This window comes from Salvelinus alpinus, chromosome 7 (genome assembly GCF_045679555.1).
Source record: "Salvelinus alpinus chromosome 7, SLU_Salpinus.1, whole genome shotgun sequence".
NCBI classification, from domain to species: domain Eukaryota; kingdom Metazoa; phylum Chordata; class Actinopteri; order Salmoniformes; family Salmonidae; genus Salvelinus; species Salvelinus alpinus.
Genome location: NC_092092.1, coordinates 15,998,721 through 16,020,423, shown reverse-complemented (window position 1 = coordinate 16,020,423; position 21,703 = coordinate 15,998,721). Strand labels below are relative to the sequence as shown.

Below are 21,703 nucleotides of genomic sequence, written 5' to 3'. Positions count from 1 at the left end.
AGTGTATATATACTACCAAAGCCTAGTGTATATATGGTATACTACCCAAGCCTAGTGTATATATGGTATACTACCCAGGCCTAGTGTTAATAGTGTGTATATGGTATACTACCCAAGCCTAGTGTTAATAGTGTGTATATGGTATACTACCCAAGCCTATTGTATATATGGTATACTACCCAAGCCTAGTGTTAATAGTGTATATATGGTATACTACCCAAGCCTAGTGTTAATAGTGTGTATATATGGTATACTACCCAAGCCTAGTGTTAATAGTGTGTGTATGGTATACTACCCAAGCCTAGTGTTAATAGTGTGTATATGGTATACTACCCAAGCCTAGTGTTAATAGTGTGTGTGTGGTATACTACCCAAGCCTAGTGTATATATGGTATACTACCCAAGCCTCATGTTAATGGTGTGTGTATGGTATACTACCCAAGCCTAGTGGTAATAGTGTATATATACTACCCAAGCCTAGTGTGTATATATGGTATACTACCCAAGCCTCATGTTAATAGTGTGTGTATGGTATACTACCCAAGCCTAGTGTTAATAGTGTGTATATGGTATACTACCCAAGCCTCATGTTAATAGTGTGTGTATGGTATACTACCCAAGCCTAGTGTTAATAGTGTATATATACTACCCAAGCCTAGTGTATATATGGTATACTACCCAAGCCTATTGTTAATAGTGTGTATATGGTATACTACCCAAGCCTAGTGTTAATAGTGTGTATATGGTATACTACCCAAGCCTATTGTATATATGGTATACTACCCACGTCTAGTGTTAATAGTGTGTATATGGTATACTACCCAAGCCTAGTGTGTATATGGTATACTACCCACGCCTAGTGTTAATAGTGTATATATGGTATACTACCCAAAACTAGTGTTAATAGTGTGTGTATGGTATACTACCCAAGCCTAGTGTTAATAGTGTATATATGGTATACTACCCAAGCCTAGTGTTAATAGTGTGTATATGGTATACTACCCAAGCCTATTGTATATATGGTATACTACCCAAGCCTAGTGTTAATAGTGTGTATATGGTATACTATCCACGCCTATTGTATATATGGTATACTACCCAAGCCTAGTGTTAATAGTGTGTATATGGTATACTACCCAAGCCTATTGTATATATGGTATACTACCCAAGCCTAGGGTGTATATGGTATACTACCCAAGCCTAGTGTTAATAGTGTGTATATGGTATTCTACCCAAGCCTATTGTATATATGGTATACTACCCAAGCCTAGTGTGTATATGGTATACTACCCAAGCCTAGTGTTAATAGTGTGTATATGGTATACTACCCAAGCCTAGTGTATATTTGGTATACTACCCAAGCCTAGTGTTAATAGTGTATATATACTACCCAAGCCTAGTGTTAATAGTGTATATATACTACCCAAGCCTAGTGTATATATGGTATACTACCCAAGCCTAGTGTTAATAGTGCGTATATTGTATACTACCCAAGCCTATTGTATATATGGTATACTACCCAAGCCTAGTGGTAATAGTGTGTATATGGTATACTACCCAAGCCTATTGTATATATTGTATACTACCCAAGCCTAGTGTTAATAGTGTGTATATGGTATACTACCCAAGCCTATTGTATATATGGTATACTACCCAAGCCTAGTGTTAATAGTGTGTATATGGTATACTACCCACGCCTAGTGTATATATCGTATACTACCCAAGCCTAGTGTTAATAGTGTATATATGGTATACTACGCAAGCCTAGTGTTAATAGTGTGTATATATGGTATACTACCCAAGCATAGTGTTAATAGTGTGTGTATGGTATACTACCCAAGCCTAGTGTTAATAGTGTGTATATGGTATACTACCCAAGCCTAGTGTTAATAGTGTGTATATGGTATACTACCCAAGCCTAGTATTAATAGTGTGTGTATGGTATACTACCCAAGCCTAGTGTTAATAGTGTGTGTATGGTATACTACCCAAGCCTAGTGTATATATACTACCCAAGCCTAGTGTTAATAGTGTGTGTATGGTATACTACCCAAGCCTAGTGTTAATAGTGTATATATACTACCCAAGCCTAGTGTATATATGGTATACTACCCAAGCCTCATGTTAATAGTGTTTGTATTGTATACTACCCAAGCCTAGTGTTAATAGTGTGTGTATGGTATACTACCCAAGCCTAGTGTATATATGGTATACTACCCAAGCCTAGTGTTAATAGTGTGTGTATGGTATACTACCCAAGCCTAGTGTGTATATGGTATACTACCCAAGCCTAGTGTATATATACTACCCAAGTCTAGTGTTAATAGTGTATATATACTACCCAAGTCTAGTGTTAATAGTGTGTATATATGGTATACTACCCAAGCCTAGTGTTAATATTGTATATATGGTATACTACCCAAGCCTAGTGTTAATAGTGTATATATGGTATACTACCCAAGCCTAGTGTTAATAGTGTATATATGGTATACTACCCAAGCCTAGTGTTAGTAGTGTATATATGGTATACTACCCAAGCCTAGTGTTAATAGTGTATATATGGTATACTACCCAAGCCTAGTGTTAATAGTGTATATATATACTACCCAAGCCTAGTTTTAATAGTGTATATATATACTACCCAAGCCTAGTGTTAATAGTGTATATATGGTATACTACCCAAGCCTAGTGTTAATAGTGTATATATGGTATACTACCCAAGCCTAGTGTTAATAGTGTATATATGGTATACTACCCAAGTCTAGTGTTAATAGTGTGTATATACTACCCAAGTCTAGTGTTAATAGTGTATATATGGTATACTACCCAAGTCTAGTGTTAATAGTGTATATATACTACCCAAGCCTAGTGTTAATAGTCTGTATATATGGTATACTACCCACGTCTAGTGTATATATGGTATACTACCCAAGCCTAGTGTTAATAGTGTATATATACTACCCAAGCCTAGTGTTAATAGTGTATATATATACTACCCAAGCCTAGTGTTAATAGTGTATATATGGTATACTACCCAAGCCTAGTGTTAATAGTGTGTATATGGTATACTACCCAAACCTAGTATTAATAGTGTGTGTATGGTATACTACCCAAGCCTAGTGTATATATGGTATACTACCCAAGCCTAGTGTTAATAGTGTGTGTATGGTATACTACCCAAGCCTAGTGTTAATAGTGTGTATATACTACCCACGTCTAGTGTGTATATGGTATACTATCCAAGCCTAGTGTTAATAGTGTGTGTATGGTATACTACCCAAGCCTAGTGTATATATACTACCCAAGCCTAGTGTTAATAGTGTGTGTATGGTATACTTCCCAAGCCTAGTGTTAATAGTGTGTATATACTACCCAAGCCTAGTGTGTATATGGTATACTACCCAAGCCTAGTGTTAATAGTGTGTGTATGGTATACTACCCAAGCCTAGTGTTAATAGTGTGTATATGGTATACTACCCAAGCCTAGTGTTAATAGTGTATATATATACTACCCAAGCCTAGTTTTAATAGTGTATATATATACTACCCAAGCCTAGTGTTAATAGTGTATATATGGTATACTACCCAAGCCTAGTGTTAATAGTGTATATATGGTATACTACCCAAGCCTAGTGTTAATAGTGTATATATGGTATACTACCCAAGTCTAGTGTTAATAGTGTGTATATACTACCCAAGTCTAGTGTTAATAGTGTATATATGGTATACTACCCAAGTCTAGTGTTAATAGTGTATATATACTACCCAAGCCTAGTGTTAATAGTCTGTATATATGGTATACTACCCACGTCTAGTGTATATATGGTATACTACCCAAGCCTAGTGTTAATAGTGTATATATACTACCCAAGCCTAGTGTTAAGTGTATATATATATACTACCCAAGCCTAGTGTTAATAGTGTATATTTGGTATACTACCCAAGCCTAGTGTTAATAGTGTGTATATGGTATACTACCCAAACCTAGTATTAATAGTGTGTGTATGGTATACTACCCAAGCCTAGTGTATATATGGTATACTACCCAAGCCTAGTGTTAATAGTGTGTGTATGGTATACTACCCAAGCCTAGTGTTAATAGTGTGTATATACTACCCACGTCTAGTGTGTATATGGTATACTATCCAAGCCTAGTGTTAATAGTGTGTGTATGGTATACTACCCAAGCCTAGTGTATATATACTACCCAAGCCTAGTGTTAATAGTGTGTGTATGGTATACTTCCCAAGCCTAGTGTTAATAGTGTGTATATACTACCCAAGCCTAGTGTGTATATGGTATACTACCCAAGCCTAGTGTTAATAGTGTGTGTATGGTATACTACCCAAGCCTAGTGTTAATAGTGTGTATATGGTATACTACCCAAGCCTATTGTATATATGGTATACTACCCAAGCCTAGGGTGTATATGGTATACTACCCAAGCCTAGTGTTAATAGTGTGTATATGGTATTCTACCCAAGCCTATTGTATATATGGTATACTACCCAAGCCTAGTGTGTATATGGTATACTACCCAAGCCTAGTGTTAATAGTGTGTATATGGTATACTACCCAAGCCTAGTGTATATTTGGTATACTACCCAAGCCTAGTGTTAATAGTGTATATATGGTATACTACCCAAGCCTAGTGTTAATAGTGTGTATATGGTATACTACCCAAGCCTATTGTATATATGGTATACTACCCAAGCCTAGTGTTAATAGTGTATATATGGTATACTACCCAAGCCTAGTGTTAATAGTGTATATATACTACCCAAGCCTAGTGTTAATAGTGTATATATACTACCCAAGCCTAGTGTATATATGGTATACTACCCAAGCCTAGTGTTAATAGTGCGTATATTGTATACTACCCAAGCCTATTGTATATATGGTATACTACCCAAGCCTAGTGGTAATAGTGTGTATATGGTATACTACCCAAGCCTATTGTATATATTGTATACTACCCAGGCCTAGTGTTAATAGTGTGTATATGGTATACTACCCAAGCCTATTGTATATATGGTATACTACCCAAGCCTAGTGTTAATAGTGTGTATATGGTATACTACCCACGCCTAGTGTATATATCGTATACTACCCAAGCCTAGTGTTAATAGTGTATATATGGTATACTACGCAAGCCTAGTGTTAATAGTGTGTATATATGGTATACTACCCAAGCATAGTGTTAATAGTGTGTGTATGGTATACTACCCAAGCCTAGTGTTAATAGTGTGTATATGGTATACTACCCAAGCCTAGTGTTAATAGTGTGTATATGGTATACTACCCAAGCCTATTATTAATAGTGTGTGTATGGTATACTACCCAAGCCTAGTGTTAATAGTGTGTGTATGGTATACTACCCAAGCCTAGTGTATATATGGTATACTACCCAAGCCTCATGTTAAGAGTGTGTGTATGGTATACTACTCAAGCCTAGTGGTAATAGTGTATATATACTACCCAAGCCTAGTGTGTATATATGGTATACTACCCAAGCCTAGTGTATATATACTACCCAAGCCTAGTGTTAATAGTGTGTGTATGGTATACTACCCAAGCCTAGTGTTAATAGTGTATATATACTACCCAAGCCTAGTGTATATATGGTATACTACCCAAGCCTCATGTTAATAGTGTGTGTATTGTATACTACCCAAGCCTAGTGTTAATAGTGTGTGTATGGTATACTACCCAAGCCTAGTGTATTTATGGTATACTACCCAAGCCTAGTGTTAATAGTGTGTGTATGGTATACTACCCAAGCCTAGTGTGTATATGGTATACTACCCAAGCCTAGTGTATATATACTACCCAAGTCTAGTGTTAATAGTGTATATATACTACCCAAGTCTAGTGTTAATAGTGTGTATATATGGTATACTACCCAAGCCTAGTGTTAATATTGTATATATGGTATACTACCCAAGCCTAGTGTTAATAGTGTATATATGGTATACTACCCAAGCCTAGTGTTAATAGTGTATATATGGTATACTACCCAAGCCTAGTGTTAATAGTGTATATATGGTATACTACCCAAGCCTAGTGTTAATAGTGTATATATGGTATACTACCCAAGCCTAGTGTTAATAGTGTATATATATACTACCCAAGCCTAGTTTTAATAGTGTATATATATACTACCCAAGCCTAGTGTTAATAGTGTATATATGGTATACTACCCAAGCCTAGTGTTAATAGTGTATATATGGTATACTACCCAAGCCTAGTGTTAATAGTGTATATATGGTATACTACCCAAGTCTAGTGTTAATAGTGTGTATATACTACCCAAGTCTAGTGTTAATAGTGTATATATGGTATACTACCCAAGTCTAGTGTTAATAGTGTATATATGGTATACTACCCAAGTCTAGTGTTAATAGTGTGTATATACTACCCAAGTCTAGTGTTAATAGTGTATATATGGTATACTACCCAAGTCTAGTGTTAATAGTGTATATATACTACCCAAGCCTAGTGTTAATAGTCTGTATATATGGTATACTACCCACGTCTAGTGTATATATGGTATACTACCCAAGCCTAGTGTTAATAGTGTATATATACTACCCAAGCCTAGTGTTAATAGTGTATATATATACTACCCAAGCCTAGTGTTAATAGTGTATATATGGTATACTACCCAAGCCTAGTGTTAATAGTGTGTATATGGTATACTACCCAAACCTAGTATTAATAGTGTGTGTATGGTATACTACCCAAGCCTAGTGTATATATGGTATACTACCCAAGCCTAGTGTTAATAGTGTGTATATACTACCCACGTCTAGTGTGTATATGGTATACTATCCAAGCCTAGTGTTAATAGTGTGTGTATGGTATACTACCCAAGCCTAGTGTATATATACTACCCAAGCCTAGTGTTAATAGTGTGTGTTTGGTATACTTCCCAAGCCTAGTGTTAATAGTGTGTATATACTACCCAAGCCTAGTGTGTATATGGTATACTACCCAAGCCTAGTGTTAATAGTGTGTGTATGGTATACTACCCAAGCCTAGTGTTAATAGTGTGTATATGGTATACTACCCAAGCCTAGTGTTAATAGTGTGTATATGGTATACTACCCAAGCCTAGTGTTAATAGTGTATATATACTACCCAAGTCTAGTGTTAAGTGTGTTTATGTGTGGTGTATCTCCTCAGGCCCAGATAGCCTTCCTGCAGGGAGAGAGGAACGGACAGGAGAACCTGAAGAAGGATCTCGTCAGGAGGATTAAGATGCTGGAATATGCCCTCAAACAGGAGAGGTACCCTGCATCTCATGACATCTTACCACACTGCCTTCCCTCATCATCACCTGGCATAATACTGACATCATCATTACATCACGCAGCATCATCACATGACCCTGTGACCTTTCACATTTTAATTCACCACACTGATGATGACAAGAGGGCCTGACAGCCAAAGACGTCTCTACATCACGCCTTCAAATGACCATGAGACTTAACACAGCAGACAGAGGGGCTACAATGACCGATGACAGGGGGATAAAGAGAGTCCCCTGATGTTGTGATGTGCCTGTACAGCAGAAGGAATGCATATGTTGGCCAACGGTAACTTGGCTATATACACGGGGTACCAGTACTGAGTCAATTAATACACAATGAGTAACGGTAACTTGGCTATATACACGGGGTACCAGTACTGAGTCCATGTGCAGGGGTACGTGATAACTGAGGTAGATATGTACATATAGGTAGGGATAAAGTTACTAGTTAACGGGATAGATAATAAACAGTGACAACAACGTATGTGATGAGTCGAGAGATTAGTGCAAAAAGGGTCAATACATATAGTCTGGGTAGCTATTTGGTTAACTATTTAACTAACTATTTATCAGTCTAATGACTTGGGGGTAGAAGCTGTTCAGGATCCTGTTGGTTCCAGACTTGGCGCTCCGGTACCGCTTGCCATGCGACAGCAGAGAGAACAGTCTATGACTAGGATAGCTGGAGTCTTTGACAATTTTTAGGGCCTTCCTCTGACACCGCCTGGTATAGAGGTCCTGGATGGCAGGAAGCTTGGCCCCAGTGATGTACTGGCCCGTACTCACCACACTCTGTAGTGCTTTGGAGTCGGATGCCAAACGGTTACCATACCAAGCGGTGATGCAGCCAATCAAGCTGCTCTCAATGGTGCAGCTGTGGGACTTTTTGAGAATCTGAGGGCCCATGCTGAATTTTTTTCACTGAGGAACTTGAAGTTCTTGACCCACTCCACTACAGCCCCGTTGATGTGGATGGGGGTGTACTCAGCCCTCCGTTTCCTGTAGTCCACGATCAGCTCCTTTGTCTTTTTGAGGGAGAGGTTGTTGTCCTGGCATCACACTGCCAGATCCTACCACCGTCGTGTCTGTAAGCTTAATGATGGTGTTGGAGTAGTGTGTGGCCAGGCAGTCGTGGGTGAACAGTGCTTCTACACCTGCATTACTAGCTGTTTGGGGTTTTAGGCTGGGTGTCTGTACAGCACTTCGAGATATTAGCTGATGTACGAAGGGCTATATAAAATATTGATTGATTGATTGATTGATTGAACAGGGAGTACAGGAGGGCACTCAGCACGCACCCCCGTGTTGAGCATCATTGTGGCGGATGTGTTGTTGAATAAATACAGGCAGCCTGCAGCAGATCCTTAATGATGAATAAATACAGGCAGCCTGCAGCAGATCCTTAATGATGATGATGATGAATAAATACAGGCAGCCTGCAGCAGATCCTTAATGATGATGAATAAATACAGGCAGCCTGCAGCAGATCCTTAATGATGAATAAATACAGGCAGCCTGCAGCAGATCCTTAATGATGAATAAATACAGGCAGCATGCAGCAGATCCTTAATGATGAATAAATACAGGCAGCCTGCAGCAGATCATTAATGATGATGATGAATAAATACAGGCAGCCTGCAGCAGATCCTTAATAATGATGATTAATAAATACAGGCAGCCTGCAGCAGATCCTTAATGATGATGATGAATGAATACAGGCAGCCTGCAGCAGATCCTTAATGATGATGATGAATAAATACAGGCAGCCTGAAGCAGATCCTTAATGATGATGATGAATAAATACAGGCAGCCTGAAGCAGATCCTTAATGATGATGATGATGATGAATAAATACAGGCAGCCTGCAGCAGATCCTTAATGATGATGATGAATAATTACAGGCAGCCTGCAGCAGATCCTTAATGATGATGACGAATAAATACAGGTAGCCTGCAGCAGATCCTTAATGATGATGAATAAATACAGACAGCCTGCAGCAGATCCTTAATGATGATGAATAAATACAGGCAGCCTGCAGCAGATCCTTAATGATGATGAATAAATACAGGCAGCCTGCAGCAGATCCTTAATGATGATGAATAAATACAGGCAGCCTGCAGCAGATCCTTAATGATGATGAATAAATACAGGCAGCCTGCAGCAGATCCTTAATGATGATGAATAAATGCAGGCAGCCTGCAGCAGATCCTTAATGATGATGAATAAATACAGGCAGCCTGCAGCAGATCCTTAATGATGATGATGAATAAATACAGGCAGCCTGCAGCAGATCCTTACTGATGATGATGATGAATAAATACAGGCAGCCTGCAGCAGATCCTTACTGATGATGATGATGATGAATAAATACAGGCGGCCTGCAGCAGATCCTTAATGATGATGATGATGATGAATAGATACAGGCAGCCTGCAGCAGATCCTTAATGATGATGATGATGAATAAATACAGGCAGCCTGCAGCAGATCCTTAATGATGATGAATAAGTACAGGCGGCCTGCAGCAGATCCTTAATGATGATGAATAAATACAGGCGGCCTGCAGCAGATCCTTAATGATGATGAATAATTACAGGCAGCCTGCAGCAGATCCCTGTTGATGATGAATAAATACAGACAGCCTGCTGCAGATCCTTAATAATGATGATGAATAAGTACAGGCAGCCTGCAGCAGATCCTTAATGATGATGATGAATAATTACAGGCAGCCTGCAGCAGATCCTTAATGATGATGACGAATAAATACAGGCAGCCTGCAGCAGATCCTTAATGATGATGATGATGAATAAATACAGGCAGCCTGCAGCAGATCCTTAATGATGATGATGATGAATAAATACAGGCAGCCTGCAGCAGATCCTTAATGATGATGATGATGAATAAATACAGGCAGCCTGCAGCAGATCCTTAATGATGATGAATAAATACCGGCAGCCTGCAGCAGATCCTTAATGATGATGAATAAATACAGGCAGCCTGCAGCAGATCCTTAATGATGATGAATAAATACAGGCAGCCTGCAGCAGATCCTTAATGATGATGAATAAATACAGGCAGCCTGCAGCAGATCCTTAATGATGATGAATAAATACAGGCAGCCTGCAGCAGATCCTTAATGATGATGATGAATAAATACAGGCAGCCTCCAGCAGATCCTTACTGATGATGATGATGATGAATAAATACAGGCAGCCTGCAGCAGATCCTTACTGATGATGATGAATAAATACAGGCAGCCTGCAGCAGATCCTTAATGATGATGATGATGATGAATAGATACAGGCAGCCTGCAGCAGATCCTTAATGATGATGATGATGAATAAATACAGGCAGCCTGCAGCAGATCCTTAATGATGATGAATAAATACAGGCGGCCTGCAGCAGATCCTTAATGATGATGAATAAATACAGGCGGCCTGCAGCAGATCCTTAATGATGATGAATAAATACAGGCGGCCTGCAGCAGATCCTTAATGATGATGAATAAATACAGGCAGCCTGCAGCAGATCCTTAATGATGATGAATAATTACAGGCAGCCTGCAGCAGATCCTTAATAATGATGATGAATAAGTACAGGCAGCCTGCAGCAGATCCTTAATGATGATGATGATGAATAAATACAGGCAGCCTGCAGCAGATCCTTAATGATGATGATGATGAATAAATACAGGCAGCCTGCAGCAGATCCTTAATGATGATGAATAAATACAGGCAGCCTGCAGCAGATCCTTAATGATGATGATGAATAAATACAGGCAGGCTGCTGCAGATCCTTAATAATGATGATGAATAAGGACAGGCAGCCTGAAGCAGATCCTTAACAATGATGATGATGATGATGAATAAATACAGGCAGCCTGCTGCAGATCCTTAATGATGGCGAATAATTACAGGCAGCCTGCAGCAGATCCTTAATTAATGATGATGATAATGAATAAATACAGGCAGCCTGGAGCAGATCCTTAATGTTGATGATGATGATGAATAAATACTGGCAGCCTGCTGCAGATCCTTAATTAATGATAATGATGAATAAATACAGGCAGCCTGCAGCAGATCCTTAATGATGATGATTAATAAATACAGGCAGCCTGCAGCAGATCCTTAATGATGAATAAATACAGGCAGCCTTCAGCAGATCCTTAATGATGAATAAATACAGGCAGCCTGCAGCAGATCCTTAATGATGAATAAATACAGGCAGCCTGCAGCAGATCCTTAATGATGAATAAATACAGGCGGCCTGCAGCAGATCCTTAATGATGATGATGAATAAATACAGGCAGCCTGCAGCAGATCCTTAATGATGACGAATAAATACAGGCAGCCTGCAGCAGATCCTTAATGATGATGATGAATAAATACAGGCAGCCTGCAGCAGATCCTTAATGATGATGAATAAATACAGGCAGCCTGCAGCAGATCCTTAATGATGATGATGAATGAATACAGGCAGCCTGCAGCAGATCCTTAATGATGATGATGAATAAATACAGGCAGCCTGAAGCAGATCCTTAATGATGATGATGAATAAATACAGGCAGCCTGAAGCAGATCCTTAATGATGATGATGATGATGATGAATAAATACAGGCAGCCTGCAGCAGATCCTTAATGATGATGATGAATAATTACAGGCAGCCTGCAGCAGATCCTTAATGATGATGACGAATAAATACAGGTAGACTGCAGCAGATCCTTAATGATGATGATGAATAAATACAGGCAGCCTGCAGCAAATCCTTAATGATGATGAATAAATACAGGCAGCCTGCAGCAGATCCTTAATGATGATGAATAAATACAGGCAGCCTGCAGCAGATCCTTAATGATGATGAATAAATACAGGCAGCCTGCAGCAGATCCTTAATGATGATGAATAAATACAGGCAGCCTGCAGCAGATCCTTAATGATGATGAATAAATACAGGTAGCCTGCAGCAGATCCTTAATGATGATGATGAATAAATACAGGCAGCCTGCAGCAGATCCTTACTGATGATGATGATGAATAAATACAGGCAGCCTGCAGCAGATCCTTACTGATGATGATGATGATGAATAAATACAGGCGGCCTGCTGCAGATCCTTAATGATGATGATGATGAATAGATACAGGCAGCCTGCAGCAGATCCTTAATGATGATGATGATGAATAAATACAGGCAGCCTGCAGCAGATCCTTAATGATGATGAATAAATACAGGCGGCCTGCAGCAGATCTTTAATGATGATGATGAATAAATACAGGCAGCCTGCAGCACATCCTTAATGATGATGATGATGAATAAATACAGGCAGCCTGCAGCAGATCCTTAATGATGATGAATAAATACCGGCAGCCTGCAGCAGATCATTAATGATGATGAATAAATACAGGCAGCCTGCAGCAGATCCTTAATGATGATGAATAAATACAGGCAGCCTGCAGCAGATCCTTAATGATGATGAATAAATACAGGCAGCCTGCAGCAGATCCTTAATGATGATGAATAAATACAGGCAGCCTGCAGCAGATCCTTAATGATGATGATGAATAAATACAGGCAGCCTCCAGCAGATCCTTACTGATGATGATGATGATGAATAAATACAGGCAGCCTGCAGCAGATCCTTACTGATGATGATGATGATGAATAAATACAGGCAGCCTGCAGCAGATCCTTAATGATGATGATGATGATGAATAGATACAGGCAGCCTGCAGCAGATCCTTAATGATGATGATGATGAATAAATACAGGCAGCCTGCAGCAGATCCTTAATGATGATGAATAAATACAGGCGGCCTGCAGCAGATCCTTAATGATGATGAATAAATACAGGCGGCCTGCAGCAGATCCTTAATGATGATGAATAAATACAGGCGGCCTGCAGCAGATCCTTAATGATGATGAATAAATACAGGCAGCCTGCAGCAGATCCTTAATGATGATGAATAATTACAGGCGGCCTGCAGCAGATCCTTAATGATGATGAATAATTACAGGCAGCCTGCAGCAGATCCTTAATAATGATGATGAATAAGTACAGGCAGCCTGCAGCAGATCCTTAATGATGATGATGAATAATTACAGGCAGCCTGCAGCAGATCCTTAATGATGATGATGAATAAATACAGGCAGGCTGCTGCAGATCCTTAATAATGATGATGAATAAGGACAGGCAGCCTGAAGCAGATCCTTAACAATGATGATGATGATGATGAATAAATACAGGCAGCCTGCTGCAGATCCTTAATGATGGCGAATAATTACAGGCAGCCTGCAGCAGATCCTTAATTAATGATGATGATAATGAATAAATACAGGCAGCCTGGAGCAGATCCTTAATGTTGATGATGATGATGATGATGAATAAATACTGGCAGCCTGCTGCAGATCCTTAATTAATGATAATGATGAATAAATACAGGCAGCCTGCAGCAGATCCTTAATGATGATGATTAATAAATACAGGCAGCCTGCAGCAGATCCTTAATGATGAATAAATACAGGCAGCCTGCAGCAGATCCTTAATGATGAATAAATACAGGCAGCCTGCAGCAGATCCTTAATGATGATGAATAAATACAGGCAGCCTGCAGCAGATCCTTAATGATGATGAATAAATACAGGCAGCCTGCAGCAGATCCTTAATGATGATGATGAATAAATACAGGCAGCCTCCAGCAGATCCTTACTGATGATGATGAATAAATACAGGCAGCCTGCAGCAGATCCTTACTGATGATGATGATGATGAATAAATACAGGCAGCCTGCAGCAGATCCTTAATGATGATGATGATGATGAATAGATACAGGCAGCCTGCAGCAGATCCTTAATGATGATGATGATGAATAAATACAGGCAGCCTGCAGCAGATCCTTAATGATGATGAATAAATACAGGCGGCCTGCAGCAGATCCTTAATGATGATGAATAAATACAGGCGGCCTGCAGCAGATCCTTAATGATGATGAATAAATACAGGCGGCCTGCAGCAGATCCTTAATGATGATGAATAAATACAGGCAGCCTGCAGCAGATCCTTAATGATGATGAATAATTACAGGCGGCCTGCAGCAGATCCTTAATGATGATGAATAATTACAGGCAGCCTGCAGCAGATCCTTAATAATGATGATGAATAAGTACAGGCAGCCTGCAGCAGATCCTTAATGATGATGATGAATAATTACAGGCAGCCTGCAGCAGATCCTTAATGATGATGATGATGATGAATAAATACAGGCAGCCTGCAGCAGATCCTTAATGATGATGAATAAATACAGGCAGCCTGCAGCAGATCCTTAATGATGATGATGAATAAGGACAGGCAGCCTGAAGCAGATCCTTAACAATGATGATGATGATGATGAATAAATACAGGCAGCCTGCTGCAGATCCTTAATGATGGCGAATAATTACAGGCAGCCTGCAGCAGATCCTTAATTAATGATGATGATAATGAATAAATACAGGCAGCCTGGAGCAGATCCTTAATGTTGATGATGATGATGATGATGATGATGATGAATAAATACTGGCAGCCTGCTGCAGATCCTTAATTAATGATAATGATGAATAAATACAGGCAGCCTGCAGCAGATCCTTAATGATGATGATTAATAAATACAGGCAGCCTGCAGCAGATCCTTAATGATGAATAAATACAGGCAGCCTGCAGCAGATCCTTAATGATGAATAAATACAGGCAGCCTGCAGCAGATCCTTAATGATGAATAAATACAGGCAGCCTGCAGCAGATCCTTAATGATGAATAAATACAGGCGGCCTGCAGCAGATCCTTAATGATGATGATGAATAAATACAGGCAGCCTGCAGCAGATCCTTAATGATGATGAATAAATACAGGCAGCCTGCAGCAGATCCTTAATGATGATGATGAATGAATACAGGCAGCCTGCAGCAGATCCTTAATGATGATGAATAAATACAGGCAGCCTGCAGCAGATCCTTAATGATGATGATGAATGAATACAGGCAGCCTGCAGCAGATCCTTAATGATGATGATGAATAAATACAGGCAGCCTGAAGCAGATCCTTAATGATGATGATGAATAAATACAGGCAGCCTGCAGCAGATCCTTAATGATGATGAATAAATACAGGCAGCCTGCAGCAGATCCTTAATGATGATGAATAAATACCGGCAGCCTGCAGCAGATCATTAATGATGATGAATAAATACAGGCAGCCTGCAGCAGATCCTTAATGATGATGAATAAATACAGGCAGCCTGCAGCAGATCCTTAATGATGATGAATAAATACAGGCAGCCTGCAGCAGATCCTTAATCATGATGAATAAATACAGGCAGCCTGCAGCAGATCCTTAATGATGATGATGAATAAATACAGGCAGCCTCCAGCAGATCCTTACTGATGATGATGATGATGAATAAATACAGGCAGCCTGCAGCAGATCCTTACTGATGATGATGATGATGAATAAATACAGGCAGCCTGCAGCAGATCCTTAATGATGATGATGATGATGAATAGATACAGGCAGCCTGCAGCAGATCCTTAATGATGATGATGATGAATAAATACAGGCAGCCTGCAGCAGATCCTTAATGATGATGAATAAATACAGGCGGCCTGCAGCAGATCCTTAATGATGATGAATAAATACAGGCGGCCTGCAGCAGATCCTTAATGATGATGAATAAATACAGGCGGCCTGCAGCAGATCCTTAATGATGATGAATAAATACAGGCAGCCTGCAGCAGATCCTTAATGATGATGAATAATTACAGGCGGCCTGCAGCAGATCCTTAATGATGATGAATAATTACAGGCAGCCTGCAGCAGATCCTTAATAATGATGATGAATAAGTACAGGCAGCCTGCAGCAGATCCTTAATGATGATGATGAATAATTACAGGCAGCCTGCAGCAGATCCTTAATGATGATGATGATGATGAATAAATACAGGCAGCCTGCAGCAGATCCTTAATGATGATGAATAAATACAGGCAGCCTGCAGCAGATCCTTAATGATGATGATGAATAAATACAGGCAGGCTGCTGCAGATCCTTAATAATGATGATGAATAAGGACAGGCAGCCTGAAGCAGATCCTTAACAATGATGATGATGATGATGAATAAATACAGGCAGCCTGCTGCAGATCCTTAATGATGGCGAATAATTACAGGCAGCCTGCAGCAGATCCTTAATTAATGATGATGATAATGAATAAATACAGGCAGCCTGGAGCAGATCCTTAATGTTGATGATGATGATGAATAAATACTGGCAGCCTGCTGCAGATCCTTAATTAATGATAATGATGAATAAATACAGGCAGCCTGCAGCAGATCCTTAATGATGATGATTAATAAATACAGGCAGCCTGCAGCAGATCCTTAATGATGAATAAATACAGGCAGCCTGCAGCAGATCCTTAATGATGAATAAATACAGGCAGCCTGCAGCAGATCCTTAATGATGAATAAATACAGGCAGCCTGCAGCAGATCCTTAATGATGAATAAATACAGGCGGCCTGCAGCAGATCCTTAATGATGATGATGAATAAATACAGGCAGCCTGCAGCAGATCCTTAATGATGACGAATAAATACAGGCAGCCTGCAGCAGATCCTTAATGATGATGATGAATAAATACAGGCAGCCTGCAGCAGATCCTTAATGATGATGAATAAATACAGGCAGCCTGCAGCAGATCCTTAATGATGATGATGAATGAATACAGGCAGCCTGCAGCAGATCCTTAATGATGATGATGAATAAATACAGGCAGCCTGCAGCAGATCCTTAATGATGATGACGAATAAATACAGGTAGACTGCAGCAGATCCTTAATGATGATGATGAATAAATACAGGCAGGCTGCTGCAGATCCTTAATAATGATGATGAATAAGGACAGGCAGCCTGAAGCAGATCCTTAACAATGATGATGATGATGATGAATAAATACAGGCAGCCTGCTGCAGATCCTTAATGATGGCGAATAATTACAGGCAGCCTGCAGCAGATCCTTAATTAATGATGATGATAATGAATAAATACAGGCAGCCTGGAGCAGATCCTTAATGTTGATGATGATGATGAATAAATACTGGCAGCCTGCTGCAGATCCTTAATTAATGATAATGATGAATAAATACAGGCAGCCTGCAGCAGATCCTTAATGATGATGATTAATAAATACAGGCAGCCTGCAGCAGATCCTTAATGATGAATAAATACAGGCAGCCTGCAGCAGATCCTTAATGATGAATAAATACAGGCAGCCTGCAGCAGATCCTTAATGATGAATAAATACAGGCAGCCTGCAGCAGATCCTTAATGATGAATAAATACAGGCGGCCTGCAGCAGATCCTTAATGATGATGATGAATAAATACAGGCAGCCTGCAGCAGATCCTTAATGATGACGAATAAATACAGGCAGCCTGCAGCAGATCCTTAATGATGATGATGAATAAATACAGGCAGCCTGCAGCAGATCCTTAATGATGATGAATAAATACAGGCAGCCTGCAGCAGATCCTTAATGATGATGATGAATGAATACAGGCAGCCTGCAGCAGATCCTTAATGATGATGATGAATAAATACAGGCAGCCTGAAGCAGATCCTTAATGATGATGATGAATAAATACAGGCAGCCTGAAGCAGATCCTTAATGATGATGATGATGATGATGAATAAATACAGGCAGCCTGCAGCAGATCCTTAATGATGATGATGAATAATTACAGGCAGCCTGCAGCAGATCCTTAATGATGATGACGAATAAATACAGGTAGACTGCAGCAGATCCTTAATGATGATGATGAATAAATACAGGCAGCCTGCAGCAAATCCTTAATGATGATGAATAAATACAGGCAGCCTGCAGCAGATCCTTAATGATGATGAATAAATACAGGCAGCCTGCAGCAGATCCTTAATGATGATGAATAAATACAGGCAGCCTGCAGCAGATCCTTAATGATGATGAATAAATACAGGCAGCCTGCAGCAGATCCTTAATGATGATGAATAAATACAGGTAGCCTGCAGCAGATCCTTAATGATGATGATGAATAAATACAGGCAGCCTGCAGCAGATCCTTACTGATGATGATGATGAATAAATACAGGCAGCCTGCAGCAGATCCTTACTGATGATGATGATGATGAATAAATACAGGCGGCCTGCTGCAGATCCTTAATGATGATGATGATGAATAGATACAGGCAGCCTGCAGCAGATCCTTAATGATGATGATGATGAATAAATACAGGCAGCCTGCAGCAGATCCTTAATGATGATGAATAAATACAGGCGGCCTGCAGCAGATCTTTAATGATGATGATGAATAAATACAGGCAGCCTGCAGCACATCCTTAATGATGATGATGATGAATAAATACAGGCAGCCTGCAGCAGATCCTTAATGATGATGAATAAATACCGGCAGCCTGCAGCAGATCATTAATGATGATGAATAAATACAGGCAGCCTGCAGCAGATCCTTAATGATGATGAATAAATACAGGCAGCCTGCAGCAGATCCTTAATGATGATGAATAAATACAGGCAGCCTGCAGCAGATCCTTAATGATGATGAATAAATACAGGCAGCCTGCAGCAGATCCTTAATGATGATGATGAATAAATACAGGCAGCCTCCAGCAGATCCTTACTGATGATGATGATGATGATGAATAAATACAGGCAGCCTGCAGCAGATCCTTACTGATGATGATGATGATGAATAAATACAGGCAGCCTGCAGCAGATCCTTAATGATGATGATGATGATGAATAGATACAGGCAGCCTGCAGCAGATCCTTAATGATGATGATGATGAATAAATACAGGCAGCCTGCAGCAGATCCTTAATGATGATGAATAAATACAGGCGGCCTGCAGCAGATCCTTAATGATGATGAATAAATACAGGCGGCCTGCAGCAGATCCTTAATGATGATGAATAAATACAGGCGGCCTGCAGCAGATCCTTAATGATGATGAATAAATACAGGCAGCCTGCAGCAGATCCTTAATGATGATGAATAATTACAGGCGGCCTGCAGCAGATCCTTAATGATGATGAATAATTACAGGCAGCCTGCAGCAGATCCTTAATAATGATGATGAATAAGTACAGGCAGCCTGCAGCAGATCCTTAATGATGATGATGAATAATTACAGGCAGCCTGCAGCAGATCCTTAATGATGATGATGATGATGAATAAATACAGGCAGCCTGCAGCAGATCCTTAATGATGATGAATAAATACAGGCAGCCTGCAGCAGATCCTTAATGATGATGATGAATAAATACAGGCAGGCTGCTGCAGATCCTTAATAATGATGATGAATAAGGACAGGCAGCCTGAAGCAGATCCTTAACAATGATGATGATGATGATGAATAAATACAGGCAGCCTGCTGCAGATCCTTAATGATGGCGAATAATTACAGGCAGCCTGCAGCAGATCCTTAATTAATGATGATGATAATGAATAAATACAGGCAGCCTGGAGCAGATCCTTAATGTTGATGATGATGATGATGATGAATAAATACTGGCAGCCTGCTGCAGATCCTTAATTAATGATAATGATGAATAAATACAGGCAGCCTGCAGCAGATCCTTAATGATGATGATTAATAAATACAGGCAGCCTGCAGCAGATCCTTAATGATGAATAAATACAGGCAGCCTGCAGCAGATCCTTAATGATGAATAAATACAGGCAGCCTGCAGCAGATCCTTAATGATGATGAATAAATACAGGCAGCCTGCAGCAGATCCTTAATGATGATGAATAAATACAGGCAGCCTGCAGCAGATCCTTAATGATGATGATGAATAAATACAGGCAGCCTCCAGCAGATCCTTACTGATGATGATGAATAAATACAGGCAGCCTGCAGCAGATCCTTACTGATGATGATGATGATGAATAAATACAGGCAGCCTGCAGCAGATCCTTAATGATGATGATGATGATGAATAGATACAGGCAGCCTGCAGCAGATCCTTAATGATGATGATGATGAATAAATACAGGCAGCCTGCAGCAGATCCTTAATGATGATGAATAAATACAGGCGGCCTGCAGCAGATCCTTAATGATGATGAATAAATACAGGCGGCCTGCAGCAGATCCTTAATGATGATGAATAAATACAGGCGGCCTGCAGCAGATCCTTAATGATGATGAATAAATACAGGCAGCCTGCAGCAGATCCTTAATGATGATGAATAATTACAGGCGGCCTGCAGCAGATCCTTAATGATGATGAATAATTACAGGCAGCCTGCAGCAGATCCTTAATAATGATGATGAATAAGTACAGGCAGCCTGCAGCAGATCCTTAATGATGATGATGAATAATTACAGGCAGCCTGCAGCAGATCCTTAATGATGATGATGATGATGAATAAATACAGGCAGCCTGCAGCAGATCCTTAATGATGATGAATAAATACAGGCAGCCTGCAGCAGATCCTTAATGATGATGATGAATAAGGACAGGCAGCCTGAAGCAGATCCTTAACAATGATGATGATGATGATGAATAAATACAGGCAGCCTGCTGCAGATCCTTAATGATGGCGAATAATTACAGGCAGCCTGCAGCAGATCCTTAATTAATGATGATGATAATGAATAAATACAGGCAGCCTGGAGCAGATCCTTAATGTTGATGATGATGATGATGATGAATAAATACTGGCAGCCTGCTGCAGATCCTTAATTAATGATAATGATGAATAAATACAGGCAGCCTGCAGCAGATCCTTAATGATGATGATTAATAAATACAGGCAGCCTGCAGCAGATCCTTAATGATGAATAAATACAGGCAGCCTGCAGCAGATCCTTAATGATGAATAAATACAGGCAGCCTGCAGCAGATCCTTAATGATGATGAATAAATACAGGCAGCCTGCAGCAGATCCTTAATGATGATGAATAAATACAGGCAGCCTGCAGCAGATCCTTAATGATGATGATGAATAAATACAGGCAGCCTCCAGCAGATCCTTACTGATGATGATGAATAAATACAGGCAGCCTGCAGCAGATCCTTACTGATGATGATGATGATGAATAAATACAGGCAGCCTGCAGCAGATCCTTAATGATGATGATGATGATGAATAGATACAGGCAGCCTGCAGCAGATCCTTAATGATGATGATGATGAATAAATACAGGCAGCCTGCAGCAGATCCTTAATGATGATGAATAAATACAGGCGGCCTGCAGCAGATCCTTAATGATGATGAATAAATACAGGCGGCCTGCAGCAGATCCTTAATGATGATGAATAAATACAGGCGGCCTGCAGCAGATCCTTAATGATGATGAATAAATACAGGC

At 39.9% G+C, this 21,703-nt stretch overlaps 1 protein-coding gene across 4 annotated transcripts in view; it reads left to right on the top strand.

Annotated features, from left to right (window-relative positions):
* LOC139580513 (striatin-like) overlaps positions 1-21,703 on the top strand; it is a 128,703-nt gene that overhangs the window by 38,411 nt on the left and 68,589 nt on the right. For all 4 annotated transcript variants that reach the window (XR_011676055.1, XM_071409278.1, XM_071409276.1 and 1 more), the window contains exon 2: positions 7,186-7,289. Coding sequence is in view for 3 of the 4 variants with exons in the window: in XM_071409278.1 (XP_071265379.1) it covers positions 7,186-7,289 (104 nt within the window). In the remaining variant the exon portion in view is untranslated. The remainder of the gene's footprint in view (positions 1-7,185; positions 7,290-21,703) is intronic.